The sequence below is a fragment of the Tetrao urogallus genome (genome assembly GCF_951394365.1).
Source record: "Tetrao urogallus genome assembly, chromosome: 6".
NCBI lineage: Eukaryota > Metazoa > Chordata > Aves > Galliformes > Phasianidae > Tetrao > Tetrao urogallus.
In genome coordinates, this window is record NC_136819.1 from 23,797,264 (window position 1) to 23,814,982 (window position 17,719).

The window sequence follows — 17,719 nt, forward strand, 5'->3', positions numbered from 1 at the left end:
CAAGAGTGATTTTCAGTGTGTAATTTGTAGGATTGATGGGGGTTTGGAACTCTGGAAAAGTCACTTTGGTTAGGAGTAGAAAAGATTTGTGGGAATAGCTTATTACCGTAAGGGAACAGAGTGTTGCTTCTCCGTACTGTCAGACACAGAATCTGTGTGTCTTTATCCAGAAGTGAATGGACCCTTTTGGGATTACTCCCTGCCTTTTGATGGATTCTGACCCAGGGACAGCTGAGGTAGAAAAGAAATTGCCAGGTCTTACACCTACCTACTCCACACACTGGCTGTTTCTGGAACCACTTAGCTCAGTCTTCTGGATTTTGTCTTCAATACTCTGTGAGTTTTTTCCTTTATCCTTAGGGTAAAGGATTTCACAGGACTTGGGAGATCAGAATGTAGTTTTGAGCATTTGAGGAAATTTTTGAGCATTGAGGAATTGCCTTCTCTGGATGGAGAATAAGATATGCAGTCGTGGCTTACTGCTCCTGCAGAAGCTTTGGTTATGCTTAAAACCTGTGGAGTCTGAAAAAGGTGTCACCAGAACAGTATTTCTGTCAGTCCAGATTTTACTCAGCTGTTGGATAAGTAGTGGAGCTTGACCACTACAGGAAGCTGGAATTTCTGGCGACCTCAGGTTTGGTTGAGGGCATTTGTTGTTTTGGGTAAGGGCCTGAATACATAGCTTGAATACGTAGCCTGAATGTCCACTAAATGGAAGTTAGCTTATTTCTCTTGCATGGAGAACTAGTCTGGCCTTCCTTGGCAGCATGGTGAAGAACATGTGTGGGAGTCACCAGACAGTAGAAAGAGGCTGTTATGTGAATCTGTGCTGTAGCTCAACACAAGGCACACTGCTCAGGAAGCTTTGCTCTGATCCAGTCAGCTGAAATTGAAACCTGAGGAGAGTGGGAGGGGAGGACAACTCCCTAACTCCCAGAGTAGAGGTGCTTCTTGGCCACTTGAATGGAAAAGTTGACTTCTGGCCTTTGATAGTCTGTCTTTCTGACATTTCCAGCAGACTGTGTCTCAGTTCTTGTTACCTGAAGACTTCTAGCTTTCTGATTACTGCTATGGCATCAGCCCTGGCCTATTCTCTGAGCAGGCATGTGCCTCAACTGGCAGTTCAGCCGTAACATGTAATAATTAAGGGATGGGAACAGCAGGAGATGCTGCAGTGTGCGCTGCGTGCAAAGACTCCTCTTGTGAAGCATGTGTTTGTAACGTTAAGGAGTGTCGGCTGGGGATCCTGGCTGATTTGCAGTTCCAGCACTCCTGCATGGGCCAGTTTATAGCAAGCGATCTGTCAAGAGCACAGCACCTGCTGTTCCAGGGCTTGTGTAGGTAGGGTGGGCTGGCACTCCTCTCAACCAGGTTGTACATCTTGGCTTTCTCAAGCATCCTGTCTGGCCTGACCAGATGGTTGGTAATGAAGTGCTTATGACTGTGTCCCCAGAAGGAAGCAGCAGTGATTGAATTCAAAACCATGTTTCTCAAACCTTCCACTTACTCCTGCTCAAGATTGTTGTTCCAGTGTTACCTGGCATTCATGTTTTCGCACTGAAGTTTCCAGTCCTTCGAGTCCTTCCTTCTTCTGTTCTTGGTCTTGCTTATGCTGGTCAGTCTGGTTCCTAACTCATGCATCACCCACATCCTGGACAGGATTTCTTTGCTGCAGTTATTGGCCGTGCTGTGCGCAGTTGGTGTTCTTGCACAATCCTCTGGGCTGTGCTCCAAATTCTCTTGTGGTTACTGGTATCTCCGTGGTCTCCTAATGCTCTAATCAAGGAGCTATGTAATTGCTGTATGCATGGTTGATATAGCAGGCTTACTAGATTCCTAGCAGAAAAGGACTTATTCTGCTTGTGAGAATTAAGCTTGCCCTTAATATCTGCTGTGTTTCTACAGCAGGGCAGTATGTCAGCAGGCTTGCTTGAAGAAATTAGGTATACTCTGTGGTGGAGGAAATCAATGGTATTTGATGCAAATACCCCTGAGACAGAGAAGAAAGGGAGTAAGTTGTCACCAACTGACTGCATAAATGTTAACAGCTTTAACCATCTTGTTTTTTCCACAAAAAATAACATCTACAGCAGCATGGTGTTGTCTGTGCTGAATATCCCAGCTCCCATACTGGAGATATGATCTCTATCCCACAGTCCCAGGTGCTTTGTCTTCCTAGTCATTGTGGCATTTTGTTTTTCGTTGTGTTTTAACTTCAGCCTACATCTTAGCCTTGTTGACATTTGTGTTGATTTCTTTGGTGCCAGGAGAGCTCGTGGTTTTCTCCTCCTCTAATCAGCGCTGTGATAGCTTCGTGGAGCTGGGAGTGAGATTTATCTCTTTAATAAGAATCGTCAGGATCCCACTGTGGAGTAATTCTGGCAGTTTATGATTACAGATTGTTTTCCCCAGACAGTCTGCTTAAGGTTTGTAGCAAAAGAAGAATGGTGAAAAACAGAAACTGGGCTTGGATGTTCCTGCTGTGGGGTTTAATCTCCTACACGGGCTATTTTTCTGAGAGATTTTCTTCTTCAGAGGTGATCTTCAGCAGCCAAGGCATCTGACAGTGGTTCCCTCAGAGCTCGGCGCAGCCAAATTATGAAGGGAAGTCTGAGGAAGAATAGACAAAGACCTTAAGAGATGTTCCTTGAAAGATATCTGTTGAGGAGAGCGGAAACCTACACACTGGACTTCTTGACAGAGTGCACTGCATTTGTTTGGCATTTCAATGAAAGTTACAGAAATGAAATACTGGGATTCCTCTGGAGCAAAGCCTGTTTTCTGTCCCAGCACATGTGCCCCGTTATTCAGCAACCCAGAGCATGTGTTTTCTTGGTGTTTTAGTCTGCCTGGCACACCAAAGTTTCTTTTGCTCTCTCTTTGCAGGTGAAGGTCCAGAATATGGGACCAGTGGGGAGGATGCCCTGAGCAGGATACAAAGGCTGATGGCAGAAGGAGGCATGACTGCTGTGGTCCAGCGGGAGCAGAGCACCACCATGGCGTCCATGGGTGGCTTTGGCAACAACATCATCGTGAGTCACCGGATTCACCGCAGCTCTCAGACTGGTGCAGAGTCCACTGGCGCTGAGGGCACATCAGCACATCAGTCCACCTCACAGCAGCTGGCAGCTGAGCTGGAGGGACGGATCCTTTCAGAGTCTATGCAGCTGTCGGAGCACGGCCTGAGCCCGCGGACATCCTCTGGCGAGAGTGAAGGACAAGACACTGGTGATCTGGACCTGCCGGAGCAGGTCCAGTCCTCCATGGACACTGAGGGACCAATCGAATACAGTGACCTAACTAATAATAACCATCTTCCTGACAGTACCAACTTCTATAGTAATGACAGCACCAGTGGGGAGTCGCGGAACAGGTAGAGATGAGTTGTGTGTTGGTGCTACCCTTGTACTGCTCAGCAGAGACCTGTACCTCACAGCTGGCCAGAAGCTGGAAGAGTAGGGACGTGTGGCTCCGACAGGATGTTAGTAGTTCAGAGGGTTTCTATGTCCTGGGTGAGTGGTAGCAGACAAGAACTGCAAGGAAGCCATGGGCAAGAAAGCATACTATCTTAATTTCCAACATTCCCGCTGCTGAATATAAACAGGAATATAAACAATACTGGCTGCACCCCATGCAGATTTTGAAGTCATGTGGGATCTGCTGAGCTCAACCCTGCAGTTTGGTCAGTGTCATTCTTTGTCATGCTTCTTCCCTTTCCTCTTTCCTGCCCTTTTATGCGTATACAGGCTGATCAGCAGAGTGAAGGGAAATGGGCCTGCAGCATCCTTCTGGAGACTGACAGCCCTCCTGTACAAACCTGGGTGTGGTGCTCCAGTGCTGTTGCTGGAGTAGAGGAGTCTTCCGGGACACAGTCCTGTGCTGTGGTCTTTTCTGGGAAGAGCTGGGATTCATCAAAACCTGCATGGCTCAGGAACTGCTTACGAGTGGGGATCTTTCCTTCTTAGAATTAGGCTAGTACTTGTCAGGAACCTAAACAGAGCTGCTATATAGATGAGTAGAGGGATAGGGGTTACTGCTCTCCAGTCAGGTTGCAGTTCACGCAAGGATATTCTAAGCTGTGCCAACATTAATATGAATGAGCCATCCCAGTGGTTTCATGGTGCCAGGACTGAGCTGCACCTCCTTGGTAGAGGGCAGGAAATGTCTTTGAGCTCCAGGCCAGGGTGTGAGGTATGGGTCTGTGATGTAAGGTGTTGCATGTGAAATCTTGACCTTGTACATGTAGTTTCTAGTGGAGAAATCAAGGCTCTGATATTCTGTTTTTAGTCTCAGATGTGATTTTCCTTTTCGTTTGTAACTCTCCATCCCTAGCAGGTTTGTGGAGGAAGGACGGGGAGAGTGTGAATGCTAACGAGGGAAACACCAAAGATCAACGTCATTAAAATATGACAAACCCTTGCTTGACCTACTGTCTTCATTTGTGTGATGAATGTCTGTGGGATCGGCTTTGGGAGACAGGTACATCCAGCTCAGAAACTCAAGGTAGCTTACAAATGTCAGACAAGAGTCATTCCCTTCCCGGAAGGATGGCAGGTTCAGCATTGGAGTTGAAGGCCTTCAGCTATGCAACAGAGAGGAGGAATAGAGAATCTCAATTGCAAGTTGGCTTTCAACCAGTCTGAGGATGAACAGGCACTTCTGCATTTCCTATCATTCAGGTACTGCAACAGAGAGAAAGGGGAGCATTTCTCCTGTCCTGTTCAAAATAGTACACAACAGCACTGTCCTTTTTAGGCAAGCAGAGAGAGACCTGTCTTGCTGACCTCTTAAAGCAGAAAAGAGATGCAATGTCTAGCTGTCCTGGACAAAGGAATGCACACCCCAGCATCTGTTACCACTGTCTGCACAGAGGGATGCTTCCTCTGCCATCCGAGCACCTGCCAGCAGCTGCTGTGCTTCTGCTCTGCTCCTCTAGACTCTGCACTGCAAAGATGTTACAATAAATAAGGCTGTCATTAGGCAGCACTCAGGCTCCCAGTCAGAAGAGTCTGTTAGAGAACATTAAGCAAATCTTCTCTTAAATCACAGCCTGGAAATGAACCTTAAATCAAATCAGCTGCTGCCAGGCCTCATTGCAGAGTGTTAATGAGACTCTTAAACCTGCCCTGAGCCAACCACATCCCTGATCTGACAGGAGAGCAGCCTGAGAAACGGGATTCCCTTGTGTGATGAGGAAGGCTTCATGCATCCCTGTAGCCTCAGCATAGTGTGACCTGAGGATGTGCCGACCCTGGGAGCCGGAGGAGCTGTGTCTCAGCTGAGGACTCATGCAGACAAGGCGGCGCAGGTCTGGGCAGAGCTGTTTACTGCTCTGCTTGAAAACAAAAACAGAGCCTGGAAAAAACTGCTTCTGCTTCAGCTCATCCTGGCATCTCCCGTTCCCTCTCCTTGCGTGGTTTCTGGAAGAGTCTTCAGGCCCATTCTCAGTGGATGTGTTGCAGAGCATTTACAGATGTCCATTTCCATAATCAGAGCCAAAACTATCTACGGAAAAATTTCCATCATGGTTGGAGAAAGGTCTTCTGGGCTGTCTTGCTTTAGCAAGAGATTCTCAAAGGCCTGCTGCCATGGAGGGGCACTCTGTGCAGGGCCCAAAGCTGCTCTGCTGGGGGCTGCCGCTTGATCAGGACCTGTCCCTATTGAGATGCTGGCAGAGCGGCAGTGAACTCCAGTGGGAGCTGCAGCAAACTGCAGCCGCTCCACTTGACATCAACTTGGGACACTTTTGAAGTTCCAAAGCAACTGCTTGTTTGAGGCTTGTGAGGAAAGCCCACAGATGATGTAAGGCTGGGGGCCTGATCAGGGCAGGTAGCTTTGGTGTTCCTCCTAATCCGCTCTCTAGCTTTGGGCCAAAGCGTGGTGACAGCCGTGGCCTGGCCTCTGTGCTTGTACAAGCTGTAAGCGGAATGGAGCAGATGCTGCCTTGGATGTGCTTTGTAGGCTTCTTACTATGGCCACAAAACTAGCAGGTGCTCTTGGACCTCATGTGTTAGGAGCATATTTTATTTTTGGAGTGCAGTCCTAGAATGTGCCAAGTGCAGCTCCTTGCCATTGCTTTGGATTCCTTAGCCCAAGAGCTAGAGGTTGGTTAGGGCAGGGCTGATCTGAGCTCTGGTGTGGGCCTGTGGCCACCCCGCAGCCTGCCTGAGGTACAGAGCAGCACAGGCCGTGGGATTGAGAGGCTCCTTCCCAAAAGCCTGCAGCTTATCTGCTCACTGCAGCGTGATAACACAGCGTGGAGGCAAGCACCCTGCCAGGAGCGAGGTGGAAATTCAACACGAGCTGCCTGAGGAAACCAAGCTGGAGCCACGCGTGTTTGCTGGCCCAATTTAGGAGGCAAAATGAGAGCTTTGCTGCTTAGGAGCAGGAAATAATCTTAAAAACCAAAAGCTTTTCTCAGCCTTAGCTTGTCAGGAGTCTTTTAATGTGCTAACAAAATCCTAGGGAAAGGAGAAATGCAGTGCTGAGAATTTTATTTAGCTTTCAAAAGGGTTTTGATGAAGTCCCTCACAAGAGGCAATTGAAGAAAGTGAGTCACCTCCAGGGTGAGGGGTGTAAAGTCCACCTAGAGATGAAAATTGAGGTGGGAATGGGAGGCGAAATAAGAGCCAGTTCTTGGTGTGGAAGGAGGTTAATAATGGGTTGGCCAGGTTCTGTGGGAGCCGGGGTTCTCTAAGCACCCTAATGAGCTAGAAGAGTAGGGGAACAGCCAGAGGTCCCAATGTAATTTAGGTTAGCAAGGAAAAGAGAGAGAAGGAACCAGAAGCCTGGGGCCCTGGAAATACTGGTTGGAGCTGCTGTGCTGGAAGGGGCCTTTTGTGTGAATCCTTCCCTGTATGGGCCCTGCTGCAACCCATGAGTGCACCAGCACCAGGCGTAGCAGGCAGCCCTGCGCAGCAGCTGGTGGGGAGCTTGTGGGGCCTGGCTGCAGGGAGCCTTCCCCTCCTTTGTGGCAGTGGCTGATGATGTCCCTTTCCCCACATGTTAAGGCATGCAGCCATTCATCATGGCTCTTCTCATCCACAGGCCTATGGAGGCCAGCAGCAGGTGGGACTCCTTCCAAAAACAAGTGGGTTTCTGCTGCAGCCAGCCGTTCTCTGGCCTAGGCAGAAGCGCAGTTTGCTGGGCAGCAGCAGCCCTCTCTGCTCCCTCCCAGTCTGTCAAAGAAGCCATTCTCTGACAGGAAAAGGCAAATTAATTAAAGTGTTCAGCATGTGAGGCGTCTGCCTCTAATTGGGATCTTGGTGTGCAGCACACAATGTGGCACTGCTGCCAGCCTTGCGCGGGGCTCGGCACACAGTGGGGAATGGCCTCCCCTTACAGCTGCTGCCTTCAGCCATCCCCAGCCCCGTCATGGCACCCCTTCCTCTCAGCACCTGGAGCAGAGGCCTCTGCCCGCTGCCACAGTGTGCTGGGCACACTCCAGAGAGCACAGGGATTTGTTTCCATGCCGCATCCTGAGCAGAAGCCTTTCATCTGCTCCTTCCTTGGACTGGGAGATGTGGGTGCTGGGGCAGCGGGAGCGCATGGTGCTGGCACTGGGAGAGACGGATGGACTTCAGAGCTCCAGGACCTGCTGCCTTCTCAAGTGCTGAAATCAGAGAAACAGTCATTTTGAAGATTGCAGCCATGCTCCATCATCTTGCCGAGCCCCTCGCCTTTCCTCTTCTCCCAGGTTCACAAAGCAGTGACATCCCGAGAGCTCTGGGGTCTCTGGCTGCTCCTCCAGATTGGGCAACATCACCATGTGGTAGGGCAGCTGTAATGGGCAGTTAGTTATTTCTGAGCACTTCAGCCCCAGATGGGCTCAGCGAGGGCTCATGTGGGCTGATGGAGATGGATCAGCAGCTGGCAGTGAGGCTGGCACTGAGGCAGATAAATGCAAAGGCCATGAGGGGTTGTGCTGGTCTGTTTGCCTGCTGCCAAAGTTCCCGAGAACTAATCACCTACATCAAGTCCTATGCTAATTAAAGCAATTACTTAGGGAGGAAGTGAGGCTGGCCCTGCTGCTTTGCTGCAGGCGCCAAGTGCAGCTCCAGAGCAGCAGCATTTGGGCTGCAGGGGGCTCAGGCAGTGCTGGGCTGCGAGGAACCCCGAGAGGCCCCTGGCGTGGATTTGCTGCAGGGGTGCTGAGGAAGGCTAAACCTGTGGTGTTCTCATGTTGGGATTTCAGCTCTGGCTGACAAAGGTGGCTGCGTCAGCATAATGTGCTTGTACTCCTGTGAGGTATTTGACACGATGCATCGTGACAGCACCATCAGAAATTAGCCCTGCACAGTGCTTGGTGGGCTCAATGCAGCCAAGTGCGCAGCATGTGCTGGGGACATGGAATGGAGGTCGTGGCCCTGAGACGGGGCCGGGGTGGCGGGCATGGCATGGCACGGATGAGCACTACCCACAGCTGCTCGCTGCCTCTGTAAACCCAGCTTGGGGAACACCTCAGCCAGATTCTAGGGACCAAGTGAAACTGAAAGGGCCATGGCACGTTTGCTGCAAGGTGTCCGTGCCCCTGCTTCCCCTGACTCCTCTCTACCAGGGAGCAACATAGTTTATAGGCTCTTACTGGGTGACTCTCTCAAGCATCTTCCTCCTGCTCTTTTTTCACCCCCTCTTTACTGTTACTTGTCTTACGCTCATCACTTGAATGGGTTTTTCTTCCTAGGAGTGCTGCCTCCCACGCAGTTGATGACACTGATGGCAGCAGGATAGGCTGGAGATGGTGTTTGCTGGAGCTTGGACCCAGCCCAGCCACCCACCGCAGCATGGGACGCTTGCGGGCTGCTCCTCCAGGTGCTGCTCTCACTATTCCTTGCTTGCTTCTCTCCTAATCCTGGAGTTGGGGGTCCATAGTCTCACTGGAGGTCACAACACTATTTCCTGCTGCGGGAGAGGGTCTTGGAGTACTGCTGGCACGGGCAGAGCAAGAACTGCTGAGGGGAGGAGGAGGAGAACGGCTGCACGTGCTTGTTTGCACACCCAAGTGTGTAAGGGAGCTGGCTGGGAGGATGGCATGCCGGGGTGGAGGGCCTCCTGCTGTTTTCTCCTCTGCTCACTCTGCTCCAAGAGCCTTACCTAAATAAATGGTGTAATTACTGGGAATTAAGGGGAGGTGAAGGATTGATGCCAAAACAGAACCTTCTAATTTCCAACTGCACTGCATCCTCTGGGTTTCTCTGCACATCCTCTCTCAGGGCTTCTCTTCCTCCCAGCAGTATCTTCATTCAGATGGAGTTGGAGAAGGAGATGGATGGAGACCTCCTGCTGGGAGGTTGATTCCCCCCTCCCTCTGTGTGGAACCCCATGGGCCCTAACCCCGCCTTTTGGGCAGTGTCTCGCCGACATCCCCTTGCGAGGGCTCCTGCCCTGTGCCTCCCCCTCACCGGATCCTGTGCCCCAAAAGGCTGCAGGCAGCTCCTACCCGTCACCCTGCTCCCCTCCCCTTCCCCGCAGACACTGCACTGCGATTATCGTAATGATCCCCGACAAGGCACTATCAGGAATTGCGGTGATAAATCTAAACAGACAGCTTATAAAAAAAATAAAAACAAACAAGCCACAAGCCCGGGCTCATAATTTAATACAAGGTTATTAGCCTGGCCAGTGGAGCACAGAGCTCTCTCCTGCTGCAGCCTTGAGCCTCCTCCACCCCCAGCTCTGCTGTGAGCCCCAGGCAGTGCCCAAAGCCTCAGCACGGCCCTCCCCAGCCTATCCTGCCTTGGGATGATGGTGATGCTGGGCTGCCTGGGGTGCCCTGCGCCCCAGCAGCACCAGACAGTGCACTGAGCAAAGGGGGATGGCTTGTAACTGGGTAAGGACCCAACAGAGCACCCGGCTCATTAGCTTGGGAACAGCTCACACCTGCATTTCAACTTGATTCTTTTCCCTTTTTTCTTTCCTTTTTTTTCTTTCTTTTTTTTTTTTTTTTTTTAGTTTTTCTTTTTCTTTTTTTTTTTTAATTTTTTTCCCCTCTGGATAATGGGTATAAAAGAAGTGATTCAAAAGCACTTTACCCCTTCCATTACCCAGAAAGCAAATAAGCATTGCAAGAATGGGGACTGCAACACAACAATTATATTGAAATATTCCAAGTCGTGCTTATATGGCAAATGTGACAAAATTGAGTGCAACCTTAAAATAGCAGCAGTGATCTCTGAAAGCACGGAAGGCAGATGCTGCTGAGCAGTGAGGTGTCAATGCCCTCCTTTGGCTCTGCCCAGATTTGGCATCCTGGCCGTACCCCCAGCAGTTCTCCTCCCTTTGGGAGAGCCCCCAGGGCCTCAGGTCCCTGCTGGGGGGATCAGCACTGGCACTGCTCCCCACACAGTGCTTCAGTGCTGCTGCACAGGGCTGAGCCCCATCTCCACCTGCTTGTTCCCTCTCTCAGGTTCTGAGTTGTTTTTATTATATTTTATTATTATTATTATTATTATTATTATTATTATTATTTGGCTGATAAATGGTTTAGCATTTATCAAGCTGACTACTGGTGGGTTATTAGAAATGATTTGCAATGTAAATAATTCCATCATCAGGCACGTTTTCTTTAGACCAAGCCTGTATTTGACTGAATATTGATGAATTTTAAAGCGTGTAGATGGGAGCACTGGGTTCGGTGGGGGCTGCAGGGGCTAGGAGTGTTGGGGGAGGTTTCCGTGAGGTGCTGGGGGAGCTGTGCGGGACGGGAGAGGCCTTGAATGCCTACCCGTGACAGCAGGAGCCCATCAAGCAGCCCAGTGCCAGCGCAGCCCCATCGGCTTGGGAGCACTCAGCCAAACGGGTGTACGCGGAGCGCAGCGGTTTCCCTGACACCGATTTTCTTCGGGAGAGAAGAAGGAAGAGGAAAGGGTGGGGTGTGCCCGAGGTCAGGGCTTTGGGCCGCGGCCTCGAAGGCACTTTTCTCGCAGCTCCCCCGTGGCCGTAAGCGGCCCGGCGCTGCCTTCGCGCGCTGCCAGCGCGCCCTCCCCACCTGCGGTGCCACGCTCGGTGCCCGCTGCCCGCCGCTGTCCGCGGTGCTGCAGGGCTGCCCGCCGCGGTGAGGGGCGCAGGGGGGCTCACGGCACAACTGCCGGGGGAGCGGGGGAGAGCACATCTGGGAAAGGAGGGGGCACACGAGGGGTTTTTTGGGGGGGAGCGGCGGCGCGGGGATTGGCCGCGGCACAGTGACGTTGTGCTCCCCCCCCACTCCCGTACCCAAAGCTTTCCTCCGGCGTTTGGGGGGGGGGAGACGACAAACATCTGGGGGTGGCACATCTGGGGGCGGGAGAGGGAGGGGGCGGGGAGGAGATGTTGGGAGGGGGGGACCGGGCCGGGCCGGCAGAGCCGGGTCCTCCCCCTCCCCCCGCCCCTCCCCGCCCTCCGCCGCACGGCGCCGCCGGGAGCCGGGTGCCGGCCGGGGCCATGCGTGCCGGAGCCCCCGACGGCGCGGCGGAGCTCTCGGCGCTGCACCATGGCCGCTGAGAACCGCTCGGCCGCGGGCGACGGCGCGCCCTGGGGGCTGCCCGGTGAGTGCCGCGGGGCCGGGGGTACCGAGGGTCTCTCCGTTGGGATCCGGGGAGATGATGGGTCACGCGTCGGGGTGCGCGGTGCCGGGCGGGGGAGCGCTCGGGAGTCGCGGGGGGCTCTCATCCAACTTTCCTGGGTGCCCCCGGAGTGGCCCTCCGCAGCGGGAACCGCCGTCGTTTCCTGGCCCAGGGGGAGTGGAGCGGTGCAGGGCTGCACCCGGCGGCGGCTCCGTCCGGGCGGCGCCGCTCCGCGGTCTGTGCCCGCCGTGCTCCGTCCCGCGGCTCCGGGAGCGTTCGCTTCCCCAGTACCTCCTCTTGGACGGAGATTTGTCTCTCAGGCAGGACGCTACGTGCGTTTTCGCCTTTGCTTCCCCCTGGTTTTGGGACGAGATGCCCTCCCTTTCGCTACTTTGTCCCTCCCTACCCGGGACGCGCAGCGCTGCGCAGAGCCCCGTGCTGCGAAGGGCAGTGCTTCCCCCGGGCCGCGCATCGCATACAGCTGCCTGCGGCCGATGGGTCGGGCAGCCGCACACACCTCGTTCCCAAAATAATGACATTGGCTTCAAACAGAGGAACGGCCCTTGGCATATTCTCAAATCAGTGCAACACCAGGTTCTGTCCTTCCTCGGTCTCAAGCCCTCTGACTTCACTGTGGCCGTGATTTCGACCTGCTACTTGCCAACACCGTGGTTGGAGCGTTGCTTCCCCAGCTGCAGAGCAGCAGCTCTGGGCTCTTACTGGGACCCTGAGCAGCGGTGGCATGCTCTGAGCATTGCTACTTCCAGCGCCTGGCGCTTGGGCACCTGCCGTTCCCCAGCCGCGTTGCTGCCACACAGCCCAGGGCTGCGGCTGTGTCACCCGGCCCCGCGTTGTGCCCTGCGTCCGCTGGGCAGGGGCACACAGGAGGGGCACCATCAGCATGGTGTGCTCAGCCACACGCCGTGCCTGCGGCGGCAGGTCAGTCTGTGTTCTTTCATAGAAGAGAAATGAACTGAAATGATTAATTAATGCCATCATCCAATTACTCTGAGTTTGCAGGAGGAGCGTGGTTTTTCTCTTTAAACTGTCCCCACGAGGATCCTATTGATATCAGTTTTTGTCGTTGTTGTGGGGTTTTTTTTGCTTTATTCTTTTTTGTTTGTTTGTTTGTTGTTTCTAATGAAAATGACAAACATCTCCCCAGGAAAACACAGTCAAAGTCTGGGTAATAAAAATAACGAGATGAGGAGGAGCAGGAGTGCCCAGCAGTGCCCAGCAGCACCCAGCAGGCCTCAGCCCTGGAGCTGCTGTCCCTCGACATGCTGAGACACAGCCAGCAACTTGCCAAGGGCTAGTGGGTACTGCAGGGCTGAGGGATGGGGGGAGAGTGGCAGCAGAGGAAATGGGAGCTGTTTGCAGCGGGTGCCGCCTTCGGCACCAACATGGCTCACCTGCCCATGTACACACAAACATGGCAGGAGGTTCAGAGCCTGAACAGCCCCGCTGCCCCTTGATGCCCCAAAATGCCCATTAAAGGGCATTATCTATCCTCTGTTAGCCGTGGGGATGTGCCCCTCTTGTTCTCCATCAACCCAAGGGAGGTTTGCTTGTGTTTCAGCATCCATCCACACTGGCTCTTGAGCTGCACAGTTAAAGGACAGCTTCGGAAGCCACAAGTTGTGTGCTGGGGCAGTAAGACAGAAGGATTTTGCACTGAGCCATTCCTGTTTGCATCCCCTCGCACCTCCATCCCCACTCCTCAGCCTTTGCCGGCACCAGCGCCACCCCCAAGCGATGGGGACACTCAGCACCCGAGCACCGCTGGAGCTCCTTCACACCGGCATCTGTGAGCTCACTGAAGCGTGCCTGGAGTTGGCATTCCAAGCAGAGCTGCCTTGGCCCTGTGCTGCTGCCGTGACGCAGAGGGGCCGGGGGAATGCAGGAGCCGTGGCAGCTGTTTGCTCAGCCTCAAGAGCCCGGCAGAGGAGCTCCATCGGTCAGCCGGCAGGAGGGGCAGCAGCAGCCTGGCCTTTAAAGGCAGAGCCCTGCGCAGTGGGCAGGCTTCCCCAGTGCTGCTGAGTGCTGCAGGCAGAGTGGGCAGTGTTTGGAAGCCAAATGCTGGAGATGTAGAAAGGTGACCCTTCTACCGCCCATGATGGCCTTAATGCATTTTGCGGCTCCTCAAAGGGCACAACAGCAGCAAGCATTGGCACTGCCTGAGTGCCAGCCGGGCATGGCAGTGGTGGTACCTCAGGGCACCAAGCTACATGCACCTGGAGGAGAGAGGGGTCAAAGCATGAGGTCGGGCTCAGAAATCACCGAGATACACAGGGCAGGAGCTGACTGTTCCTGTAGCACTAAGGGTTAATGCTGCCTTGGTCTGGGTCCAGCAGCGCTGGGCTGATTGGGCTGTGGGAAACTCTGAGGTTTCGGTTGTGCAACGCCAAGGGCGGAAAACATCACTTTGTGCAAACATGATGTCCATGTCCAGGTCACAGGGCGGATCCCGAGTGGCAGCTTGGCGCCTGGACCCTGAGCTTCCCCATGCCTCCTCGGCTGGGAGCAGGGCTGCTGGGACAGGATGGGATGGGATGGAGCAGGATGGGATGAAAGGGATGGGACAAGTGCCTTGTGGAGTCTGTCCAGGCAGGGCTGAAAGCAGCAAGCAGGGCAACTGCGATCCCTGCTCCGCCACAGCTGCCTTGGTTTCAGCCCCAACCTGTTCCTGATGCTCTCTCCCCCAAGTCCCTGTCTCTCCCACAGGTGTTTGATCCCAGACTCAAGGAGGGCGCAGCTGCTGTGGGGCAGACACCTGTTGCTGTGGTCCTTTCAGCCTCTCCCTCTTTCCCCTCCTGCTGCTCTCCCCTCTCCCCACCGTATCTGCGCTGGCTGCTGTCAGAGCTCCAGCCCAGAGCTATAGAAGACCGAGAGCATCCCGCTAAGGCAGGTAGCATTCAAACAGTAGGCAGCAAAAGTGTAGCTCCATCCCAGGCTCTGCCGAAAGCCCCACGCATCCCAAGCGCTGCAGGAAGGAGGGGTGCTGGGAGTCCCGGGGAGAGCCAAGGCCGTTAGCCGAGGTTGCTGCAAGAGGATGGTGAGGGCGGGCCTGGGGCTGAGTGCTGCCGGCAAAGGACAGCGTGCAGGGCCGAGATCCGGCTGGTGTCTGGGGATGTGTGGGCATCAGCATCGGAATCGCCGTGAGATGTCCCACGGGCTCCGGCCGACGGGCCGGGCATGGCTGAAAAGAGCCAGCCGCCGCTTTCAAATCGCCCGTTACGGTAATCCATCCCGAGGATCCACTTTTTCCTTTTTCAACCCAGAAGTTTGCAGCCTGACCTCTGGGTGGCATCCACGGACGTTTGGATCGAGCTTCTCCTGTTCCCTCCTCGTGAGCTGCGCAGGGGGATGAGCTGCACTTCCATTTTACTTTGGGCAACTGAGAGTGCAAGCCTCTGCCATGCCATTAAATGCACTTAGAGGGGGATGCTGGTCTATAAACTTAGTGGAAACAAAACAAACAAAAAACCTAACACAGCAATCTTATCTTAGTAGAAAAGAAAGACAGTTTTGTGTTTGTTGGTTTTTTTTTTTTTTTTTTAAAGCAGACTTAGGGGCTGGAGCTGTACTGGTGAGGAAGATCAGCTTCCCTGCCCTGCCCACCCAGCACTTCCATTTCTTTCCTCTTCTGGGAAATGCTCCCTCATTGCACTGATTATTTTTAAGACCACTCTCCTCTCACTCATCACCGCGGGGGTCAGCTATAGACATCTAGGTTTCCATGAATGCAGGCTGTCTGCCCATTATCTCCCACACCTGGCTGGGCTGTGAACCCATCTGAGGCTAATTACCCTGAAACTGAAGCCTGTCTGAGCCCTGGGCCTCAGCCCAGCTGGAAGACAGGCCAGACCAGTGCCCAGTAAGATGCTGTGGGATTCACACAGACGTCTTTGGGCTGAAGCTGTAACAAAATTTGCTGTTTTCCCTGTCCCAGATTTCCTCTTCCAGAAGGAGCTTTTTGCTGCCAGAGATACAGGTGAGCACGAAGAGCCATGGCACGGCCCTTTCCCAGGGCTCACAGCCACGCTGGACAGACGCACGGACCGCCACGTGTGATGTTCTTCCTTTCTGTCTCCATTCTCCTTGCAGACCCCATGCACAACCTCTCGGCACAGCCCTGGCAGGCGAAGATGGCCAACCTGACCTACGACAACGTCACCCTCAGCAACCGCTCCGAGGTGGCCATCCAGCCCCCCACCAACTACAAGACGGTGGAGCTGGTTTTCATCGCCACGGTCACCGGCTCGCTCAGCCTCGTCACCGTGGTGGGGAACATCCTGGTGATGCTGTCCATCAAGGTGAACCGCCAACTGCAGACTGTCAACAACTACTTCCTCTTCAGCCTGGCCTGCGCCGACCTCATCATCGGAGTCTTCTCCATGAACCTCTACACGGTCTACATCATCAAAGGCTACTGGCCACTGGGGGCCGTGGTTTGTGACCTGTGGCTGGCCCTGGACTACGTGGTGAGCAACGCCTCAGTCATGAACTTACTCATCATCAGCTTTGACCGGTACTTCTGTGTCACTAAGCCCCTGACGTACCCGGCCAGGAGGACCACCAAGATGGCGGGGCTCATGATCGCAGCCGCCTGGATATTGTCCTTCATTCTCTGGGCCCCTGCCATCTTGTTCTGGCAGTTCATTGTCGGCAAGAGGACAGTCCACGAGAGGGAATGCTACATCCAGTTCCTCTCCAACCCGGCGGTGACCTTCGGCACGGCCATCGCTGCTTTCTACCTGCCCGTGGTCATCATGACGGTGCTGTACATCCACATCTCGCTGGCCAGCAGGAGCAGGGTGAGGAGACACAAGCCCGAAAGCAGGAAAGAGAGGAAAGGCAAGTCCCTCAGCTTCTTCAAGGCTCCCCCAGTCAAACAGAACAACAATAACTCCCCCAAGAGGGCCATGGAGGTGAAGGAGGAGGTGAGGAATGGGAAGGTGGATGACCAGCCCTCTGCACAGACAGAGGCCGCTGGCCAGCAGGAGGAGAAGGAGACCTCCAATGAGTCCAGCACAGTCAGCATGACCCAGACCACCAAAGACAAGCCCACAACGGAAATCTTGCCAGCAGGACAAGGACAGAGCCCAGCCCATCCTCGGGTGAACCCGACTTCCAAGTGGTCCAAGATAAAAATCGTCACCAAGCAGACTGGGACCGAATGTGTCACCGCCATCGAGATCGTCCCAGCTAAGGCAGGAGCCTCTGACCACAACTCCCTGTCCAACAGCCGCCCTGCCAATGTCGCCAGGAAGTTTGCCAGCATCGCCAGGAGCCAAGTGCGGAAGAAGCGCCAGATGGCAGCCCGGGAGAAGAAGGTCACCCGGACCATATTTGCCATCCTGCTAGCCTTCATACTCACATGGACTCCTTACAATGTGATGGTCCTCATTAACACCTTCTGTGAGACCTGCGTTCCGGAAACCGTGTGGTCCATCGGCTACTGGCTCTGCTACGTCAACAGCACCATCAACCCAGCCTGCTATGCCCTCTGTAATGCCACGTTCAAGAAAACCTTTAAGCACCTCCTCATGTGCCAGTACAGGAACATTGGCACGGCCAGGTAAGCTGGTGCTCAGGGACCACTTCAGCAACGTTACGGCAGTCCTCCCCTTCGTCTCATTCACCTGGAGAGGTCCTCTGCTCCCTCTCACAGAAGCGCAGACTGCGAAGTGCTGGCAGGTGGTGCCCTATAGTGCTGATAAAAGTCCACGGCACCTCTGAGCTGCAGCACATCCAGCCACCCTGAGCCCAGGGACTCACTGAAGGGATGGGGAGGAAGGCGAGCTGAGGCCAGATGTGCTAACCAGAGCCCTCCCAGCTCCATGTCCTGGATGTATTGGCCGACAAGCATCAGTACTCCTCATCAGACTGGCTGCCTCTTCTCCCTGTGGCTGACTGTCTCCCGGCTGTCCGAGCTTGTTTGCACACAAACAGCCTAACGCTGGGTGCTTTCAATAGCCTTGTAGACTATTTATTACCCAAGATGAAAAGAAACAGGGGGGCCCAACTTTTGCCAGCCACTTTGGACTTGGATGGCTTAGGTGTGCGCACAGAAGGCCCTCGGACTGTCCACTCATGAGGTTGGGGTTGTGCCCAAGCAGCAGTGGTGAGCTCCCTCCTTGTCTCAATGTCACCTCCTGGCCTAGGGACCTGTGGGG

The 17,719-nt window shown here is 54.0% G+C and overlaps 2 protein-coding genes across 4 annotated transcripts in view; both read left to right on the forward strand.

Annotated features, from left to right (window-relative positions):
- AMBRA1 (autophagy and beclin 1 regulator 1) overlaps positions 1–3,377 on the forward strand; it is a gene marked incomplete at both ends in the record, with an annotated part of 114,757 nt that extends 111,380 nt beyond the window's left edge. Inside the window, one exon of the mRNA XM_079537217.1 lies at positions 2,887–3,377. Coding sequence (XP_079393343.1) covers positions 2,887–3,377 — 491 coding nt within the window. The remainder of the gene's footprint in view (positions 1–2,886) is intronic.
- A 4,029-nt stretch (positions 3,378–7,406) lies between these two features.
- CHRM4 (cholinergic receptor muscarinic 4) lies at positions 7,407–17,125 on the forward strand (the record flags this gene model as incomplete). Of its 3 annotated transcripts, none has more annotated exons than XM_079537180.1 (3): positions 7,407–7,609; positions 15,493–15,534; positions 15,648–17,125. In XM_079537180.1, 3 exons carry the CDS (start codon positions 7,573–7,575, stop codon positions 17,123–17,125), a joined length of 1,557 nt encoding a protein of 518 aa, XP_079393306.1. The 3 variants fall into 3 exon arrangements, with proteins under 3 accessions (XP_079393306.1, XP_079393305.1, XP_079393304.1); XM_079537179.1 differs by lacking the exon at positions 7,407–7,609 and adding an exon at positions 11,468–11,522; XM_079537178.1 differs by lacking the exon at positions 7,407–7,609 and having other exon boundaries at positions 15,423–15,534.
- Between the last annotated feature and the right edge of the window lie 594 nt (positions 17,126–17,719).